This window comes from Oxyura jamaicensis, chromosome 5, assembly GCF_011077185.1.
Source record: "Oxyura jamaicensis isolate SHBP4307 breed ruddy duck chromosome 5, BPBGC_Ojam_1.0, whole genome shotgun sequence".
NCBI lineage: Eukaryota > Metazoa > Chordata > Aves > Anseriformes > Anatidae > Oxyura > Oxyura jamaicensis.
In genome coordinates, this window is record NC_048897.1 from 59388331 (window position 1) to 59410817 (window position 22487).

The 22487-nt window shown below is 39.6% G+C and overlaps 1 protein-coding gene across 11 annotated transcripts in view; it reads left to right on the forward strand.

Moving 5' to 3' along the window:
• The window catches only part of PLEKHA7 (pleckstrin homology domain containing A7), a 142617-nt gene that overhangs the window by 55882 nt on the left and 64248 nt on the right, over positions 1-22487 (forward strand). Inside the window, exon 1 of one of the 11 annotated variants that reach the window (XM_035326985.1) lies at positions 5910-5956. The exons of the other annotated variants lie outside the window; for them this stretch is intronic. Coding sequence (XP_035182876.1) covers positions 5925-5956 — 32 coding nt within the window. The 5' untranslated portion in view covers positions 5910-5924. Of the gene's footprint in view, positions 1-5909; positions 5957-22487 lie in introns of those variants that run through there. 11 annotated transcript variants of the gene reach the window in all.

Here is a 22487-nt window from a genome sequence, read left to right on the forward strand (position 1 = left end):
TGTGTCGGCTAGGTACCCCTCTGCTTTATCTCTGGCTGGTGTGAGCTGCTGTGTGATGTCTGAAGAGCGGTACCGATTTTGGTGTTGCTTTTGGATGGGGAAAGGTTCAGGCAAGTTGTTGTTCAGATTCCGACCACAAAGAAAATCACGTGGAAGGCTTACAAACAGATTTATTTTTGCCCTTAACGTTGTTACCATAGGTGGATAATAAATCTTGTAAAATGCAGAATATTCAGTATGGGGCCTGTGTCAATTTGTAATCCAAAAATCTTGGTTCACAATTCAGAATTGTTCAAACTGACGAAAAGCAGCCCTGATCTATTAATACCTACCAAGAGTCTTTTGTTTTCCTTCACGGGCAGAATGTTTTTCTTGTATGGATTTATTGCGTCTGTCTGTCAGGCCTGCCTTATTTCCATGTGCTGAAAACATTAGACAAATTTGCAGTGGATTTGCTAATGTAAACTTTTCTATTGCTATGCACCATGGCCCTTAATTTCACTCCATTGTGCTTTCCCTATTTCTTCTGCCCACTCTCACCCCGCTGGGTCATGGTTTTGCTGTATTTCAGATGCTAAAAGCTCCTGGAGACAAGCCCCTTCTTCTTAAGCACAAGCTGCTCACAAAACCTCAGTTGCTTAAACGTCATAATTTTCCAAGTTTTAAACCCAAATTTTCCCGAAGCCTAAGCTGTTGGATGTTTGCAGGTAGTAAGTCTGGGTAGTTTACATAGGAAGTTTCTTTCAAATCATTGCAGGATGTAGTTTACCAATATTAGCATCCAGTAAATTATTCTTGGTACGGCATCCTTCGCATCCTTCTGTATTCACCTTAAACCTAGGTGGAGTGTGGTTTCTCCAAGTTCACAAGCATACCCCCATAATCTGTTTTTTGTATTACGACTGGGAATTTCCAGAAGTTAGAAGCATTACAGATGTGTCGTTAAGTGGCAGCTTTTCTTTTCTGCATCAGTCCTGGATGGGCCAGGAACTACCAAGCGTTTGAAGCCCTGCTAGTTAGTCCTGTTAAGTGCTGCTATTTTTCTCTTCTTCTTCTTCTTTTTTTTTTTTTTTAAACCAAGGAAGTATAGTTCCAATACATGAATCCATTCTCTGCTGTGTTATTTTTAAACTATTGCATCTTACTGGTTGTTTTTCCAGTTGTGCATACCCACGTGTTGTTTGCTTTTCTTGACAGTTTATTCAGCTTCTCATTGCATCACACAGAGCGTGTTAAGCCCAGTTTAATATGGAAGTGGAGATCTGTAAGTGTTAGGACATGCCTTGGATCCCAGCCATATGTGTTGATATACTTCATAACAACCTGACGAAATATTGGCAGCTTTGACTGGAGCCCAGCTGGCGTCACTGTATGTTGTTCAGGGGTTTGTGATTCGAGTTAAGAAGTACAGCTCAGAAGGCTGAGTTAGTTTTCAAAGAAAGCTTCCCTTTCTGGACAGCGTAAAGCTATTAATATACTACTTTCCTTAAAAAAAAAAACAAGTACCTGGGACCATGCTGTTAAGATCTGATGCTCTGAATTCTGCACCTGACAGTATCCATTTTGAAAGCTGGATGTCCAAGCTATGCCCCTAGTACTAAGGCTGCTGTTTTTGAAACATCATCATTTGTTTCCAAATAGCATCTGTTGCTTCCTTTCTCCTGTTGATTTATTCTGAATTCAAAGTCGTCATGATAGGGCTCAGGTTCATCATTTGCACATCTTGCTGTGATCTTGTATGAGCAATTCTCACATATGCGGGATCTGATGAAGTTTTCTTTTACAGAGAAAGGTCAGAAAGTGAAATAAGAGACACCTTTAAGACTGGGGTGACTTTGCAGTCCTTGTATCAGATGTCTACAAAGCTGCAGCATGGCCTTGAATTAGTATTTTCAGAAAATATCCCATGTAACGTACTTGCAGGGCACTGGTGCTTTGCAAAGGTAAAGTATGTTTCAAAGGTTGTGTAGTCTTGTTTACTGCCCCTGAGGATCTCTAAGGTGCAGTGCTAGTATATGGAAGTACATGGAAGTTTAATCTGACAGTAAATGCCCATGTGGTCATCCGGTCAGTGACCTGGAGCTCTCTTACTCAGAGTATCTTCAGGTTAACTCCTTGAGGACTTCTTTTTGTTTGTTGGTTTTCTTTGATTAGTAACGAGAAAAGGATTTTTTTAACTACAGTTTATTGCAAATGTATAGGCAAAAAGGACTTTTACAGGACAAAGTGGGAAACGAATATTATGTCTGGATAAACGTGTAAATAATTTTGTGGTGTAAATAAGTGAACAATTCTTCCTGTAAATATGAGATATACCAAGTGTAGAACACACCTTAAAAATGTGGCATTTTTCTATTTGCTGCATTGAGAGACCTGGTTATAATTTTAACTTGGAACTTACATTAACCAAAATTATAACTCATGCTGAAATAGTGCGCCCTTTTAAATCTAGTATTTGTAATTTGCTCATGTATACTCCTTGCCTTGTATAACCTACCCCTATGTTTGTGAATTCGGAAGTTCTTATTCAGTTCTTTCTGAAATACCAGGTAATGATTGAAATAGTTTCCGTAACCCTTGGGCTAGAAGTAGGTAGCCTGGTTAATATTAATATCCCTGGTATAGGGAAGCTGTTGTTTCGGAGACGCTGCTCCTTTCCAGCAGTAAAACTAGCATTTTGCGTTCTGACACCACAGAAGTTTTGTCTTCTGTGCGTAGTACAAGTTGCAGCATTTGTACGATCGGATGGATTGCCAAACATAAGGGCTGAAATCCCTTACTGGCATATTTTTTTACTTTAATATTGTGAATACGTATCGGTAGTTGATCCTAGCTTCCATCACTTTGTACTTTTATCAGTAAACTTTAAATTTTAAAGAATCTGACATAAAAGTGAGGCAGAGCACAAATAGAATCTGCTATTGCTAATAGGTGAGCTCTGTTTCCTGGGGCACAGGAGAGCTGAAGATTGCACTAACAAAATCGTTCTTACGCCATCGGTGTGTTACGTAGCCAGTATATGGTTAAAATGGAAGTCCAGGTGCTGAAGATAGCCAGCAAAATGTTTAGAATGATTTAAGCGAATAATTAAGAGTTGGCAGAATGGAATAATTATTCCTCTATTTCAGATGTGGCTTTCAGGAATGCTTCATTTTCAGTTAGTTAAAGCTATAGTAAATCTCGCTGGAACTAAGAGCACCAGTTTCTCACCTGGCTTGTGATGCTGCTGGTTAAGCCTTGAACAGGAACAAATTTTAGTATCAACAGGAAAATACAGCTATGAAATATGTGTGTATAAATCTCATTACTTTTATTACCACTCTAATGGCTACAGATGACTCTAATGCCAGTATCACAATGTGGATTTTTCATCTTGAGTCCTGATCTTTGTTTATCTGTGACTCTAGAAAATCTCACCCGTTGTTGAAGTGAAATGTCCTACATCTAGCAGATTTGGTATCGCATAACACAAGTAACTTGTGCACCTATGTATTTTTTCCTAATAAGGCCTGCTACAAGTGATCAGCTGTTAGATAAATAGCAAATTCTGACACTTCTTAAAAAGGCTTGGATTTCTCAAGTGATACTGGCAACTTGTATCACTGGAGGCTTTTGTGGTAAGGATTGATTACATTAATATTTCATAAAACCCTCTATCCAGGTGCTATATGCTACTGATTTACTGTCCTTACCAGCCCAGTCTGGATTCAAGATACTGATTTAAATAATCCCATTAGTCCCCTAGAGTCATTTGGTCCCTGTAGGAAATTTGATTTAAATCAATGTCCGTGAAAAAGACTCTACAGCTTTTGTCCATTAACTTCTACAGCGTGATGGTTCAAACAAAGTAAATACAGGTTATTAGTGCTGTAGATTTTTATTTATATGATTTTTCCTTTCAGTCAGCATACATGGCAGAATGTGTATGTGTGCACTCATTTAGAACATTCTTCCTGTAGAAGCCTCTAAATTGTACGGATGAACTTGTTTCACGACTTGCCTTTGTTAAATGTGCATTTTAGAAAGGCAGTCGGCGCTCGGCATTGTTTGGTCATGATTTGGAAAAACATGAAGAACTAAAGGGCTTTGAGTCACTGCCACTTCTTGCCCTCATAATAATAAGTAATTTAACACTACTCTACATAGAAGGACATTTTTAGTAGAAAAATAGGTTTGTGTTTTCGGAGAGTAGTCAAGTCTACTTTTTGTCCTTTCTGCTGGATCGAGTCCTTTCTACTTCATTAAGTATCCTTGAAGAATACTGATAGACGCGTTGTCCTTGATCAAGAATTTCAGGTGAGTAGAAATCCGATTTGTAGAAATTAAATACCGAGACCGGAAATTATTATTATAATGTAAAGCAGCAGTAGACCATTCAGCATGTACTGTGCTTTTTTCCACCTGTGCCCCTTCTTCCAGTGGTTTAGATCACTTCCTGCACGGAAGTTGTTGAGATGCTAGCTCTAGACAGATTTGAGGCTTCTGAAATACTTCTGAAGTGCTTTGCTTCAGTGTGGCGTTTGCAGTAAGTTTGGCCAGGCTCATTAAGTATTTATGGTATTAATGAAACTGTATTTAATTTGGAGTTTCATTCTTCCAACGCTGAGTTTAATGCTTCCTTCCAAAATCTTAGGTTTCCTTTCATCCTTTTTACTTTTTAAAGACTGGTAATTAATTTGGCATTCTCCATGTAACACCATCTTTTCATTGATACGAAGATCTTCCTTTCTCACTGTGTTGAAAATGCGGTTTTGTTCTCCAGGTTGAACTGGAAACTTCTCAGTATTAAAGCTTCCCAAGCGTTCTCCTTGAATGTTGGTTTTGAAACTTTTTCCCTGGATGACTCTTCTAGGTTGAATGTAGATTTCCTACTCAGGACATCCTGTAATATCAGAATAAGTAACTTTTCTTTATTCCTCTACACATTTGTTCTGTTACTTTTTTTGTATGTGTGTGTGTTGCGGTTCATCATGATGGTGGTCATCTACGCTCAAAGTTTTCATTTAGGCTTCGTGTCCTGGGACATTTGAGATCATTCTCGTTCGTTGGGCCTTATTCTTCTGTGAACTTACTTTTTTATTTTATTTGTTCAAGCATGGATTTAAAATGTCATCTACTCACATATCCTGTAAAGAATCCTATTGTATTATTGATGAGGATATCATACATTCTGTATGAATTTATTTGCATAACCTAAACTTCCCTGCCTAGTGGTCCATTTTTTTCTTGTGCTGTAAGCCAGCATCCTTAATATTAAAAGGAAGAAGTTTTTGTTGTTGTGGCTGGGAAATCTATCTGCATTTCCAATTGATTCATATCCCGTATTTGTCTACAATAAAATTTCTAAGCAAAGGGATTAGTCTGAAATCTATCCAAATACAATTTTCCTGCCATTTTGGATTTTAATGTATGTATTCTTCTATGGCATGAGTTTCTTTTTCACATTTCCAGATGTGACATTTGATAAGCATCAAAAAAGATCTCTTTGCTCAGTGATCTAACCTGATGTTCCAAATGTGCTATAACTAAGGGCAAACTATGAGATTATCGAGCTGTATCCATTTGCCGGCTCGCTGGAGAAAACCAGTGCTGTGTGGTTACACTAAATAACTCCTGTGGTCTGTGTATTGTAGGAGCATCAGGAAGAATTACCGCCAAGTGTTCCTCTTTTTATCCCCTCATGCATTTTTATCAGGGAACTGAAAATATCTTCTGATCCCCAGGCTCAGTCGTGCATACTGTGACTAATGAATGGCCTTGCAATGTTTAAGAATCTGCAGGATCAGAAACACGATTATTTTTCTCAAAACAGCATGCAGAATAATATTTAAACAAAACCAAAACCCAGACACTTAAAAGAACATTGTCTTTATTTTTCTCCAAGACTAAAATCTTGTATGCTGTTGGGACCAGCTGGAAAAGAGATGAGATACCACGCCTGCAGCTTTGCCTACAGGTTTTTGCAGATAAATCTCCGGGATGATACTCGGCTAAGTCAGTCCCCAATAAATATCTGAGATTCCCCACTGAGGTGACTTGCAAAACTCGCTCTGCACTTACGTGGAGAGAGTTCCAATGGCCACCTTATAAACCCGTATTCACAAATGTATTTGGTAAACAGCAAGCGTTAAATATAAACGTGGGAAAAAATATAAAGATTATTTGAGGGAAAACTTGTTCTTGAAATCTTAAATCGGTATCTGTACTTCTTTAGAGGAGAACTTTGTCTCACTCGAGGTGTCAGCAGAATGAATGGCAGTAATTAAAATTCCCGTGATCTTCTCCAGGGGAGCGGAGGGGTTTGTTGTCGTCACGGGGACAGCTGAGCGACAGCTCCAAAGCGAGCAATTGCTGCGGAGAGCTCTAACATTGACGTTTGTGATCTTTCCGAGGGGATTGCAGGACAAAATGGGATTTTGGTACCGGGCTTTCAGAACATCTTTCTTGAACCTAATGTTTTTGTATAAGGAAGTACTGTCTAGATGAATTTGATTCAGCAGCCTCTCTTTAATAACCACGTGAAGTATCATTGCTAGTGGCTGTTTCTTGGCCTGCTGTCATTAGAAGGACCAAATTCCCTGGAAGTGCCACCTGGTACTGTTGGAATTTTCATTGACCCACAAGTCCTTTATATTCCTTTTTGTCCTCTCTACTACGACTACGCTTTCCTTTCACAGCATGGGTGTGGAAGCATTTTATCCTAAAAGATGCACGTCCTCTGCCTGCATGTACAGTCTGTATATATAATGGTACTGCATTTCAGTGATTTGTGATGTGTTTCAGGTGGCAAGTTTTAATGGATCGTTTGTCATAGAGTAGTGTTGGATTATAAAAACTTCTTTACGTGTACAAATGTTTTATAAATTCATTTTTGTAGGATTTTGCTGGAAAAGTTGCCTTAGGGTTATACTTGCTTTCTGAAGCCTGAAGAGTTTCTGCAAATCCCATTTCTGAATAATGGACATTACGCATTTAGTGAGAAAAGCTGCATTATTGATTTTGCAGTCTCTACATGACTTTTTACCTCTCTTAGTTCCATGATTTCAAGAACGGCAAGGAAAGAAAATGTGCAAGTTGTAAGGGTGCTTGTAAACTCTGTTTTGCCTGAGGTAGTACTGCGCTAGCAAATGCGTTGGTCTCACATATGGAGCAGGAACCTGGCTACATGCACCCCATTCATCTATATTTCCAACTTCAAATTGGGATCCTTTTCTTAAGTTCTGGGAGTTTTTTCAGGAAAAATATTTTAAATACAGCTTTCGTTTCAAGTGTATGGACTGTAGTGACATCAGGTTAGTTCAAGATCCCCTGAAGTAAGAATTGCACGTGATCATTGCCATGCATTGTGGTGCCTGCCTGCCTGACTTTGTGGTCTTCTGAACACTGGCAAGCACAAATTAATTCACAGGAGTTTCTGATATATCAGTAGCTTATTGATAATAAGACGAATTTTGGGTCTGTTGGATTTTAACTCCTTCATTCTGTCTTGATAGTGCTGCTTGGATTCATGTGTCTACCTCCTGTGTCTGGTCCCAAAATGAAAACCTCAAGTATGTGCACGTGTGCATGCACGTGTGCCCATGTGATTCCTCTTTAAAAATGTGTGTATTTATATAACAGTACATGTAAATATTTATTAAATTATTCTTACAAGTGAATACATATCGTTTATTAAATATTTATGTAAATATTTCGTATATTGTTAGTAAAAAGCAGCAGGAAAAGGGAGTCATTTTAATTTTCTTTTTTGACCATGTAGGTTCAGGAAACCTGGTTAGCCATACTTTAAGCAGACTGTTTACTGGAACAGAGAGCTAAAGGACTGCTGTGTTTGTAGAGGAGAGGTCTTTGAGAGTATGCCATGGAATTTTCTTCATATCTATGAATTCAATCCAATTTGGTCAGGCTTTTCTTAGTGACTGTGAAGCACCTTAGATCTGAGCTGTCATTGTACCCCTGGTAAGCCCTGCCAGATTTCTGTTCAGTTTCCCAAGGAGTAAGTGAAGTAAGGGTGTTCGAAGTACTCTTCTGTTTGTGTCTGGTATGAAACTTCACAAGCTCAGCGATTTGGAGTAAATACTTACGTGAAAAGTGGTGTTGCAAAATGAGGCCCAATACATTAAGAGCACTGAAGTATTTTTTCCCTTCGTTGCAAACTGTAAATGTCATTGTTTCCTATGAGTTTTATAAGGAGACTTTCATTTTTCTAAGGTTATCTCTCTGTTTTGATCATCCTGGGAGAATATTTCAGTATTGATTTTTTAAGATGTCTTTTTGCAGAAATCCTTTACATACAGACAAAAGGAGAGGTGCTGCTTTGTCCATTGATCCTAGTGCTGTAAGCACTGGGAAATGCAAGTTGTCCTCTTCAGTAGCTGTAAATTAAGCTTTTAATTTACAGTTTTTATATTGTAGAAGGTAAATGGAATTTCATTTTTTCACGTTCCGTTTTTACTGTTCTGTTTGTCTCTTAAGTAATTTAAGTAGTATCAGTGCTGCAATTCAGACTTCCTACTTTTAGTAGGTCTCAGCTATGCAAAGGATATCGTTGGACTGTGTTGTAGAAGCCTTGCTGTTCCTTGGAACTTGGGGCTTCTGTCAATGCATAATTTTTCCCTTACTGATGAAGGTAATATGGTTTCTGGTTAATCATTTAAACATTATGGTAGTGTTGTTTGTTTTTAAAATGGTTTTGTACATCTGTTTCCTTTGCTAACTAGCAAAGCTTGTGCTCAAACTATAGACATAGTATGTGTTAAAATTAGTGTCGAGTTTTTCTAGTGTGAGGAGTCATTTCTAGACATTTTAATTGAAATAATGTATGGTGTACTGGTTCAGAAAGAATAATGTGTGATGTTAGTCTTGGAGAAAGAGAAAAAAAATGTGTGCAGAAGTTTGTCATTTAAAGAAACAAATGCAAGGAAAGATTTCAAAACAACGCTCCTTTTAACATGGCGAATAAATGCAGTACGAAGCACGCCTGGTTTTTGATCCAATCAGCAGGTGATGCAATCTTTGCTTTTCACATAAAGCACCCATATTTCCCGCTGGATAGTGCTATTACCCCACTTCCTTCATCAGTCCTCTGTAGGAAAACAGGCTTTTTGCCCGTTAAAATGAATACAAAATACTCGATGGACAAAAACCTACACAAGCCGAGAATAGTTGGCATCTTCCAAGTTCTACCATAGTCTGGAGTTTGCTCCTTGCATTGTAGTAGTTCTTAATTTATGATCTGGAAGGGTTACCTACTCTAATTCATGTGTTTGAGGATGTGTAAGTAATTTATATGGGTTCAATTGTAATACCTTTCAGTCGTGCTTTTTAGAAGTACTGGCTGTTGAAGTTTGCTATGGATTAGAAATTCTACAGTGGAAGTCCTGAGACTTAGTACGGTTTTCCCTCTGTGGTCATTATGACCTTTCGGCAACAAGAAAAAAAAAAAAAGGCATTTCTGACAAAGGTGAAGGAAACAGACAAGGGAAAGGAAACTGTGCAAGAGCAATGTTATTCTGTCACTCAAGGGACTGCATTCTCTTTATCTCTGTGTGTTTTGGTGCCAGCTTGTTACAGATGCCTGATAGCTTCCTGTGAATGAAGACTGGGGAAAGGTGGTGTAAAATAATCTTTAGAAAGCTGGATATGGATGCATCTTGAACTTCAGCTGGTGTGGGGGAGGTAAAATACATCTGTGCAGTCTGCCTGATCCTAATTCAGGACTTCTATAGTGATCGTAGTGCTATGACAGACTGGTTGAACTAAAAGTAGTGCAAAGGGAAAATCGTGCTTGGAGGTGAATAGTTTACAGAGAATGGGGGTGGGAGAGCCTGCAGCAATACGTGCACAGCATTGCTATAATATTTGGGGATACGGGTGTCTGAAGCTTCTCATTTACAAAATAATACTGCAAATGCAGGCTCTGAAAATGTATCAGGAAGAGTTTTCTAAAAGTCTATTGTGTTATGGAGGTTGCAATAGAAACAGCATTGTAAAGACTGAATTGAGAATCCCATTTTAATTATTTCCTGAGAAATCTGCTAATTGATACCGCTGAGATTTAATTTGTAGAAAAAAGCTGCTGCTAATGCCCCACATTCAGAGTTCTGAACATCTTCATTTTAGAAAGTGTTCTCCATTTGGAGTCTCATAGGTCAGTTAATTTTTGATTCTTGAATTTGACTGTATACTGATCGTGATTATTAAAGTTGTGTAATTATACCTGCATATAATATACACGATTGTAACACGATTATAATGCAGGAATAATGCTAGTTATTGTATGAAGAAGAGGACAGGAAATTTCTTTGGTGAGCTGGAATAACCTGTACTCCAGCCCCAGGGAACAGCTGGGAACAGAAGATCACATCTCACGGGTGGAGGATTAGGACACCAGGAAAATCCCCATAGCACTTATGTAACTTCTAGTTGCTGGAATTTGGTTGCCTATGGTTTGCCCTAGGAAAAGGCCCATGACTTGTGCTGTGTGTATTGCCTTGTCACTTGCCTACTGAAGGACGTGCAATTTCTTGCCAGTCCACTCTGACCTACTGTTTTGACTGAATGCAAATTGAATGTGATGGATAGAAGTGAAACGTGTGGCCTCCGCCTTATCAACAAGCTGCTTGTTGAGCTACATCGATGCTGGAGCAGTGTAATGCTGTAATTATCTTCTGGATTGAGGTAGTTTGTGATCTGCAGGTACTTTTAAAAAAGTATGTAAAATGACAGTAGAAATAATGTATATTTCAGGTACTTTCAGCGCCCTTTTTATATATTTCTACCAAATACATTGACATGTCAATTCTACCGGCAAGTAATGGGGTTGAGTTGTATAAACTGTCAGTGCAACTTACTGGACAAACAGCCGTTAAAAAAGTTGGTCATTCCCTTGTATGTACTTATTGGTTGGCTTATTAATGATACCATGAAAGGAATTCTTGAAGTTTTTCCCTCTTCTGTTGGTAAGCAGTTGGAAGACTGGCTTCTGGCACATATCTTTGATACGTGCCACTTGGCATTAGATGAAGGTTCCGTGCTTCCAAAAATAGTTGGTGTTGCATATCATCTATGTGAATTTTCCTCTCCGCCTAAGAATCTGCTCTGAACTGTAGCAAGAAATAACCTTAAAATGGAGCTACGATGCTTAGGTTCGTGATTCTGTGGGTTGGGTAACGTCACTTGGTTAAAATGGTGTGCCTCTTTTCTTTCTTTTCTGCTTCCTTCAGATAAACTTCCAGGGAAGACTGTTAACAAACATAACGTGATTCTTGGTCCTGCTGTCAAGGCTATTTTTGGTTCCCAACCCCATGACTGTTCACTGCACAATGCAGGAGCTGGTCTCAAATCCACAGCAGCGCGTTGGACTGCTCTCCGCTGCGCCACAGCTCACTTGGTGCAGCTGGGCAGTTGGGGTCTTCTGCCCATGGGGGAGTTTGGGGTTCCCTCAGCTGATGGGGAGGCTATTACAGATAACAGCTAATAGTCAAAGATTTGTATCTATGTCATGGGAATCCAGTTTCAGTAAAACAGCTCGTTACAATGTCTGCTAAAGAGTAAGTTATCTGCGGTTTCCTAATGGAAGTAGGAGTGTGCGTTGGAGTCTGGATGGATGAAGGCGGATCCCTTTCAATTGCATCTCAGAAGGTGAGATTGTGAGGCTTTTTTTTTTCCCCTTTCTAATTTTTCTTGTCCTTCACTGTAGGGCATGCTGACTAATCAGGAACATTACTGTTCAAACTTCAATCAATTGTATTGCTAATTTTCTTTAAACCACATTATTTAAAATAAAATTATTTAGAGCCGCTGGTTTCTGTCCCTAAAATGTGATTGATTGCTTCCAAACGGAACTACGGAACTTTGGTGGTAGGGGTTTTCTTTTTATTTTTTCTCACAGTAATTCTCAGCTGTCATTTTCTAAAGTATCAACAAAATAGCTTTCATGTCTATTTTCTAGTTCTCAGGCAGATAAAATTTGCATTCACGTCAATATAAATATGTGAGAGTGAAGACAGGAAGGTATGTAGGACCAGAAATTCCAAGGTGTCAGAAAGTTTGAGCTGCTTTTTCTTAATGTCCTGAGAACACAGCAGCTTACTCTGCAACCTGTTCATGTCAAAGGAATGTAAAATATGCACATAGTATTTGCAGAATTTGTGAGCGGTCTGAAAACAGTTCAGAGGTATTAAAACTTACAGTAATGATGTATAATATGTATAACATGCAAGTCCCAGAATGCTGGGCATAAAACAGAGATGTTGTCTGCATCACACAAGATGAGAAGAATTCATTATCTTATTTTTCCTAGAGAGAGTCTTGTTATTCAGAAGCAGGGCATTTTCTGTCCTTTTATTCTGACTTGACATTAGTTTGCATTAGAATGTAGTTGCTGTACTTTGAGATGAATGAATATTGCCACTCATTGCTTTTGGAATTTAATTTACTGTATTAACATGGCTAATTTAGATTCTTAGGTTGTTTTAAAGAAGTTGACAGCACCAAGAGGACAGTATGTGATACCACAAAAGCAAACATTCAGAGGCATCCTAGGCTGAGCTTGATGTTTTGGTGCAGTTTTTTAAGTCATACGTGGGTGAATTAAGTTAATAGAGACTGGGAAGTAAGTAATGGAGCGGAAAGATTTTGCTTAAGTAGTATTGGAAAGGTAATCTTTGTGGATTTAATTTTGGAGACTTGCATACAAAGGTGCAAGTTTCAGATGGCATTGTTGCTTGAGGTTTGTAGAACCTCTCTGGCAATTTAAGCGTGACAAATAACTTTATTAAATTTGCTTTCTGGTTATTGTAATGCATTAGACTTTACAATTCTGTACAAAGACAATATTCTGTTGTACAGTGTTTTACTTCACAGCTGTGAAAAAGTACACTAGTAAAAAAAAAAAAAAAAAAGGCAATAATCTTCTTCCTGCATCCATACACCTAGTACTCTAAATAAAAAGAATATCAACAGATAGCCGAAATCCTGCCTTCATAATAAGGAAGGTTTTATGATGGCTACAAATACTGTAAGGAAGAAACTTCCATGCACTGGAAGAGATTTTCTGTCAGTCTGTGAACAGTTTAACTCGGAAGACAGCAATGTGGCATGTTCAGCTCGATTCAGCATTTCCAGTCTGTCTGACCTCTGAGGTTTGCTGGAATTCTTTGGGAAGGCCGAGGTAGTCCTTTTTGCTGTTGAAAACAATGAATGATTTTGCATTTATGTGCTGTGCCCAGAAAGCTGCAAACGAGGTTAAGACTTGGTAGGCACTGCTCTGTCTTTTCAGGGTCTTAAATGTTAATAAAGCAGTGATTTTACAAAAATAGGATTACTCAAGGTCACGCAAGAAATCTGCTTCAGAGCTACGATCTGAATCCCAATCTTCCGAATCCTGATGTGGTAGTGCCCAAACCATTAACCTCTTTTTTCTGTTACGGATACAGAAAAACTTACTGCACTAAAGATTTTACAGACGTAGATACTTCTTTCACTTTTCTTGTAGCAGAAACACACTTCTGTGTAAGGACAGACTCCGAAGTCCTGCTCCAGCGTCCAAAATAACTGAAATGCCATCACTCAATGAATTCCAATTGTTTCAACTTTCTAATGCAAAATTAATTTAACTATTAAGCAGAATCACTCTATGAATCAGTGATGACTCAGAAACTGCCACTCTGAAGTATTTCTCGTTTCCATGCTTCTTGCAGATTGATTTTTTTTTTTTTAATTTTGTTTTATTAGTGTTTCTAAAGTGAAAAGCAGAGAAACTTAAGTACATCTTACGGAGTTAAAGCTAAAACGAATTTATTATAGTGTGGCACACCTTCCAAGAAGGTGGAAATAGCTTTGGTTTCCATTGCAGTAGTGTCCAATATAGTTCTAGAGAAGAGGGGGAGATCCTAAGAATTTCTGAGAAAATCGTTGCAATGAAATTGTCTGGAGGTGGTTTAGTTGTACACAGTTTTCATCATTTTACTGTAATGTATACAGTGAATCTTCTTTTGAAAATAATTGAAGTGCTAAATTATACACCTCAGCAATTTTTATAATGTGTATTTGCTACAGTTAGTAAATTAAAATGCAACTGAAAACACTGAAAGCTTGAAAAGGTACTGTGCTGCTTGCAGTCCTCTTGATCAAATGTATATGCATATAATATATATATAATGTTCATCGTGTTGCCTTTTTTTTTAAAGTTTAAAGCTTAGCATTGAATAAAACCATTTTTGCTGCAGCGCTGGCCCGCTGGCCTGGACTTATCTGGAGTGTGGAGTGCTCAGTTCTGGCATGGCTCCATCCAGGTGCTTTGGAGCACTTCAATCGTAATGCATTTTAACGGGGATAAAGCCTTTTTAATTCCCCAAATAGTGAAGGATTATTTAATAACTGTATTTTTGAGAGATAACAAGGTTTTCTCTAAGTGGAAGATGTACAGTTTTCTAAGTCATTCAGTCATTGTAAGTGTCGTTAAATAATTACCTAAAGAACAAACATTTCACGTCGAGTTACTTCACCTTCCTAGCTGCCAAGTTTCAGTCACATGCTTGATAGAGGCTTACTTGGCATCGAGTGGAGTTAACACAGGTTCTGAAAAAGTTTTTGGAATTTCTTTCCATCTCTAATCCTGCCCAGCTCTCCCTGTCCTCACCCCAGGCCTTGTCAGCAGCGTGAGAGCTTGTTCGCTGCCAGATTCCCTTGCCTCAGCATTGCTCCCGCTGCGGGTTGGTCTGGGGAAGTGGTGGGGAACTTGTCCTTGCCTTGTGAAGGTGAGAAGCTGTTCCATCCTCACCGATGGCAACGCTGTAGGTCTTTTGGCCACAGTCTGATGTCGGGGCATGTTTCTTTGCTATTTAGCTATGCAAGCTCTCTTGTGGAGCCACAGGGGCTGTGAAGGTCCCAGGGATTAGGCTGCAGGAGTTGTACTCCCAGAGGCATTATCTGCACCAGCTTTGTCTCGGTGGCGAGGGAGCGCTTGGCTGCGGGTTCAGTGTGGTAGAGCTATAGGACAAGAACCAGACAAGAGACCAAAACGTGCTGCTCAAGTGGTGCAGGAGGAATGTAGCTGATAGCTCCGCTATATTTAGTGATGTGCTAAGAGCTGTTGGGTTTTGCTGCAGCCTTGCTCCCCGAACCAAAGTCAAGGAGCTTGATTTTATGTCTCCTCTGCCAGTTTTTCTTTTGGCTGTTACATTTGGCTGTTGATTTCCAGGCTTATTGTGAAAGGTTGTAGTTGCTTCATCCTTCTAGTTAATTTGAAAAATAATAGCACTTTTCATGTATTTAAGGAAGAATTTTCTTATTTCCCAATGGGATAATGTGGTTTCACACAGAGTCTAATTCAGAGCTGATTTTAAAGATTCATGGTGTCCCCAAATGACTTTGCTACCAACAAAGCGTGTCGATACTGGTTGATATAAATGTAAGCTCCTTACCACTGCATACAAAACCAGCAAAGCAGTTTTTAAAATGTCTTTGCTAGTTAAAACTTTGACACTGAAAGAGCACAAATGTTTATTTCTACATTCCTTGTGCTGTTTTTCTTAGCCACTAGCTCTTCGTATTGGCATCACCTTTGTCTTCTGGGGACTTACTCAACACTGGCTGTTTGGGCACCTTTGGTGTGTCTACTTAAAGGCATCAAGAAAATCCAACTGTCTGCCACTGGTGCCTCCTTTTCAGTGCTACTCTTCTCACAGCTGTCTTTTTTTGTATTTTATTGTAATGTTTTAGTCTCAAATTTTCACCTCCTGATGGTGCAATGTGAGTGTTGATTCAAGAAATTAAACATAATGTCATTATTCAAGAGCTTTCGTATTTGATTTACATTTGATTCACATACATAGACATAAAATATACTAAATTCAGCGCCAATACATTATGCCAATAATATAAATTGTTACTAATTTGTTATAGGTTATAATGTGACTCAACATTCTTTGATTACATAGCAGTGGATTTGAGGGCTGGGGAGGAAACACTGCTTGACCAAAAATAATTCAGTCTCTTTTCTCTGGATTTATTTTGTTGGTTTATGTATAGTAAAAGAAATTCTGGCCATTGAATACAACCAAAATAGTTCATTTTCAAAGCAATTTGCTTGGGTTTCTGCATCAAATAAAGTGGTGAGTATTAAAAACAGAAAAGTTTTACAGAGTTCAGGACTGTTCAGTATGCTGTTATAATTCCTTTTACTAATGCTATTTTCTTGGTTTGTTGGTTGTATAAAGTTTTATCTAGCATTAGTGTGTATATCTTAGCATATAGATCCCATAAAGACTGCTAGAATTTAATTCCATGGCAATATTTCTGTGATTGCTTGGAAGTGTCTCAGAATTTCTCTGCTTGTCTGACTAGGAGCCATTGAGCATTTCAACATCTCTGTAATGATGAGTTTGGTCTAGGCTATTTTTTTGACTTGGTTTTACTGAAGTCCTGTAAACTGATAGAGCTATAAATTATTTTTTTAATGCCAAAGAGCTTTCTGTTGAATTAAAAATACGTTTCTGGATAATTTTATAGACTCTGTATAATCTAAAAAGAAAATCTTCCACATCTGTTTTACAATTTTAATTCCTAAAATATTAATCTGGGATTAGTTTTAGGCTATGAAACAAAATGTGTCTCTCGCTACGCAGTGGGGATATATTTGAGTAACCGTATGACGGAAACATTTGGGTAAATAACATTTTAGTACAGCTTTATCATCTTTATAGCCTTGGCTTCAGAACCATTTTCTATGAGGCATGAAAGACCATGATTAATACACAGTAACTTGTCATACTGTGCCGATTGACTGAAATTCGTGTTTTTTTCTCTAAAGTGGTATTACTCTTTGACACTGCACCCCTTTTTGTAATGTTTGAAGCCACGTTGCACAGCAGTGGCAGCTCTGAAGTGCTTCTCCCTTCTGACCAGCAGGACCCCTGCCCGCCGCTTGTGCGTGCCCCACACGGGTCTGCTGCAGGCCAGGCTTCGGCCCTCACTGCCCTGGCTCATGAGCCTTCCGTCGGTATAAATCCAGAGAAATTCGGCTCCGGGTCCATACAGGATCACACATGATTTGTGCCAGGGGCCTACGAACTGATAATAAAGTCATGGCTTTCCTATGTCAGAGTATTTCAGTTCTGTGTGTGCCAGGCCTCTGGGGACGGGAGGGTAAATAACCAGTGTCTGCACAACTCAGCTCTGGAGAGCGGGCCTGACGGAATTCCTCAGTTTGCCCTTGTTACCTGAGGCAAGATGTTCTTCTCCCAAGCAAAAGCTTGATGTTAAATGCCTTGCAGGAGTACTGCGGTCCCCTTTATACTTAAGATTTGATAGGGGAAAAATAATTTTCTTCTCCAATTGCATTTATATCTGGAGGAGATGCAGCATGTTTAATCCACCTGTGAGGCGAATGAGGGTGGGGATGAGGAACTCCTTTAAAACAGTCAAGAGTTAAACAAACCGAAGGAAGCAACTTCATTGCTGTCATTTTTTACTTTGTGGCTTAAGCCTGTCCTCAGAGTATATGTATAGAGTTCGAAGCATTTCAGAATTAACCGCCAGACACGCTGGAGCAGCTTGTTGCTAATGAAGGCATTTTGTGAAGTATATGTGCTGGTGAACACCACCAGCCAACCCACAAGAGTAGGTGTGTGCTGTGAGAATTGTGGTTTGTTCCTATTAAGCTGTACTTCAGGGAATGTGATGCTCATATCCTCGTTTATTCTTCAGCCTGATGTCTGGAGGAAATGGAGTTGTAGGATTGCCGTTCATGCCTCAGGAGGACTGTCAAGTGGCAGAGAACAGGGGTGAGGATCGAGAAGGGAGTGAGACAAAGCCATGAGCATTTTGTATGTCCTTAACTACAGGAAAAACTTCGGCAGGGACATGTGCCCTATTAGATAAAAAGCATGTAGCCACAGGAACCCAGGCTGAATAAATATTCATCTTTCATGGAATTTGTATTGGAAGAAATTAAATGGACTCAAATCAGTGTCAGCTGTGAGGTCAGACCAGCTTGCTCAGCTCTTCCTGCTGTCTGGGGTTGAGAACTTCCAAGGGTAGGGACTGCGCAGCCCATGTAGGCAACCCATGCCAGTGCCCTGCCATCTGCTTCATCCATCTTTGTATCCTTGAGGTGAAAAAGTTTCTCCTAAAGTTTCTCCTGTAGCCTGAACTTGTTTTGGTTCAATGTATGCCTGTTTTCTCCTGATCTCCTGTCAGGCACTTCTGTGAAGAGCCTTCTCGCCAGCTCCTTGCAGAAGGCCGCTGGTAGGTCCCCTTGAAGCTGTCTTTCTCCAGGCCCAACAAGCCTGGTTCCCTCAGCCTCTCCTGGCAGGTCAGGTGCTCCTGAACATCTTGCTGCCCCTCTGCTAAATTTGCTTTGGTTTGTTGATGTCTTTCCTGTAGTGGGGTCTGAAATTTAATGCAGCGTTCTAGGCTGTATCTTTGAGGGAAGTTCATTGATAACAGCTATAATTCTTTAATCCTGTTCTGAACTCTTGTGATTGTGTAAGAAAATATTATTTGAGTAAAGCTTCGTTCTTCTGATACAGGTTATGGATAAAGCCTTTCCATGCTATGGAGGGAGGAGAAGGGCAATGTCTTTCTGCAGTCTGTCTGAGGTCACACACAGCAGCCAAGCAAGGTCTCTTAATCTGCAGTGTCATCCTCTGATGATTGCTTAGTCACATTATGCATTAAAATCAATATATCAGAAGTGCACGTGACTTAAGTTGAAATCTGTGTTCAACATTAAAAAGCTGGTAAAGAGCAACCTGTGTTGCTCTCTACGTTTTTCTTTTATTGTGGAAGGATTGGTTTGTAGCAGCATTTTGTGTATAACTATTCTGCAGCTTGGCTACTGTAACCCGGTTGTGTCGTGTCTGTATAGTTTTCTTCTGTATGACAGCTTATCGGGAAAATACTGCTTCATGTATGGTATAGAATTTACTAGTGATAAAAGGTGCTGCTTCCCTGTCGCATCAATGACCCCAGTACAAAACAAACAAACAACAACAAAATCCATGCTTCCCAAAAAAAATTGATTAAAAGAATACTTGCCTCCTAAGTGAGCATCCATTTTCAGAGTTTCTCGATCTAGTTGGGCCATTGGGACCATTTGTAGGAAGGAGGGATGAAAATTAAACCCAGAGGAGCCACTTATCTACATCCATTGAAGAAATAGCTGTGCCAGCATTGGAGATGATAACTGGGAGAAATACATTTATATATATTTTTATAGATCAGTATTCATCTCATAGATACACATTTCTATGCACATATGGTTGTGTACATGTATGCATTCAAATATATAACTGTTGAACCCACTCCTGTTTCCATTTCAGACTTTCAGAATTTGGCATAGATGTTCACATGGTTTCTGTAAAGTACTGTACAATCAGTTAGGTCTGCTGCTCACATTGCGATATTGGTGACACTCTTTGTCACTCATTGTCACTCATTTGTCACTCATTGTCAAAACTCTTCTGTTTAGGTCACAAGGTTCCAAATTCATTTAGATATTTTTGAAGGTAGTACATTTTATTTGTGGAGACATCACCTGACTAACTTCAAATACTTGAGTGGGAAAGAAAGAAAGGAACAGTCCTAAGTGAGTTATAAGCCTGATTTATTAAGATGGTGTGGTATGGTGTGATATAATAAGGTGGTCTTTTGCTTTTCTAATTTTATTTTGGTATGATCAGAGAGGTGACTTTTTTTTAGCTGAACTTTTGAAGGCAAGGAGTATAGTTTTTCTAAAACTGGGAAAGTAAAGAAATAAAATCAGATCTGACTTTTCAGGAATGCCCCCTTTTCTGAGGATTTTCTTCTCTTAAAAACTTTAACTAGCATACTTTTTTTCAAATACAAAGAGAAGTGGGAATAAGATAATAATCTGATGTCATGCAGGTGATCCCCTTATCTGTCTTTGGGCTTTTGTGTTGGTTGTAGTCGCAGACAGAGCTGCTCAAGCTAGTTACAGAACTGTGTTCTGACTAACAGCTAAAAGCTCATGATGTTCTGAGGATATGAGATTTGAGAGAATCACGTCTATTCTGTGATTCTTCCCTAAAAGTTAAGGGGCTAAGATGTTAGTTAAACTATCCTATGATTCTATAGGAGAGGGTGATGGTTTTGACCTTATTAAATCTACTGGACATTGATTTCAGTGGAGCAAGGATTTTACCGCTACTCTTAAGAGGCACCTAGCTATTTTAAACTAAAGTCCTGAAAAGATGTTTGTGGTGTGCGTCTAGCTTGTAGTAGTGGGTACTACTGGTATCGATTAAAATTCTTCTAAATTTTGTCAGTATTACACTGTGTTTCTCTTAGAAGAATATTCTCCACAGAACTTCTGTGGCACTGATTTTCTTGGAATGTCTTAGATATTCTTTCCAACCAATTCTCAAAAGCTGAAATGAAAATACAAACAAAAACCCCTCAGCAACGTTTATGCTGTTTTGAAGCTATTTGTGTATTTCAGCAATACGTTATGAAATAAAACAACCCATACCTGAGTGGTTGCCTGGTTAGATACAAGCACTTGATCCTTTTGGAGAACTCACTCTCACTGCAGACCAGCGGCTCTTCACCACTCGAGTTCTTCTGTCAGCTGCCCCCACAGCAGGGTCTCCCTTAGAAGCGCAGGTGCTCACCCCTAACTCTCACTGCCATTTGGGACTTTCAGCGTAAAGTTGTTGGTACTTATCTGGTCTTGAAGATAAACATAACAGAGTCAGCCAGCAGGAGAAGTAAATATCATAGAAATGGCTTGTAATAATTTATGGGGTAGGCCATCCAATGACAGCACGAGTTACTTTTGCGATCTGTACGTTTGTTGTTAAGGTGATGAGGTACACTCGATCAGTAGTTGATTCACACATTTCAAGATTCATCTCTCTGGGCATTTAAATTGCTGTAGAGGCAATATATAAACTTGCTTGATTTCAAATGCAAGGTCATCAACGTAAGTCATGGCCAAAAGTTAATTATTAAAATGTGGCTTCACTTCAAGTATGAAATGAACTGAAAGATAAAAATAGGTGAAGTTGTGTTGATTATCAGTGGTATTGGGAAAAGGGCCTGCCCTTGTGAATTACATTGCAGGACTGGAGACTGTACTGCAGTCGGGAGGTTTTTAGTATTTAAATTGGTTACATTTCAGGATGCTATAGGTTACGTTAGTGCAAACAAACAGCAGGCAATGCAAAATTTGCAGACTTGTTTAATCAGTAATCCTTGAGAAGTCTCGTAGGCTGTACTCTGATGGCAAGCAGCAGGGTGTCGGCAAAGGCTATCGGGCTGTCACGCTCCCACCCCGCAGGAGGATGATAAATGGCATTTAGGTTGCAGGAGGTTAGCTGGTTCCAGCCCCTAGCCCAGGGCCAGCTCGGAGGTTATGTTGGGTGTTCAAGCAGCCAACTTGCACATGTGGCTGGTATTAGCCAGATGAGTGAGTGGTAGATACAGCTTGAAGGCCGTGAGTCTTTCTGAACTGCTATAGTACATCGGTCTTAAGAAATGTAGTGGGTTGCTCTTGGTTCCGATGCGTGTGAATGTTGTGTAAGCTAAGAGGTTAAAGGACAATGGCTAACAAAAATACCATAACTGAATCACGCAGCCTGAAAGTTTAGCATTTTGGATGTGTGGTGGTGTGCTAATGCAGGCCATGGGACCTTCAGAGCTCCCATGGCAAAGTATCAGAAGCTTTCCCCCATTTTGTCAGGGGTGTCAGGTCTTCTCTGGAGAAAAAGGAAAAAAAAGGGGCCCGAAGAGTGACAGCAGCATATCATGTGTCCTTTTATTAAGGACAGGAAGCTTGGTTAGCCTGTGCTCGGGAACAAGGGACAGCTTTTACTGGAGCCACTAGGTCGCTGTCCCCGACGATGTTCTTGTTCTCACTGCCACGTAAGCAGAGAAATTGCTGCGAAGCCAATGGCTGAAAAACATGAGCAGAAGAAATACTGTGATCTAAGTCAAAGTCTAAAACCAGTTTGGGATTTATTTCATTCTAATCAGAGAGGTACTGCTAATATGCCTGGGCTGCATCAATTTAAACACTGGGAAAAGGTTCACAGGGACTGTAAGAACTGGGTGATACTTGCGGAGGAGGGAGCAGCAGAGAGTGACAGAACAGGATAACTTGGGTGGGAAAGAACCTCAGGACCCCTTCAGATCTGTCCCCTCCTGTGCAAAGCAGCTTCAAAGATGGAACCAACCTAGAAGTTTGATGAGATTGCTCGGGGCCTTCTCTGGCCACGTTTAGGGTATTTCCAAGGACGGAGATTCCACAGCCTTGCTAGGCAACCTCTTCCAGTGTCTGACTGCTCTCATTGTGGGCAGAAATCTTCCTGCTCTCTTATTCCTTGTTGCAAGGCATTAGCCGTCTGTTGTATAGATTGTTTTGAACGGTATTGCTTATTCTAAATCAGTCCTACGAGGCAAAACATTTAAATTCTCACTTTTCAAATTCAAATAAAGCACTGTGTGCCGCAGAACTGCCT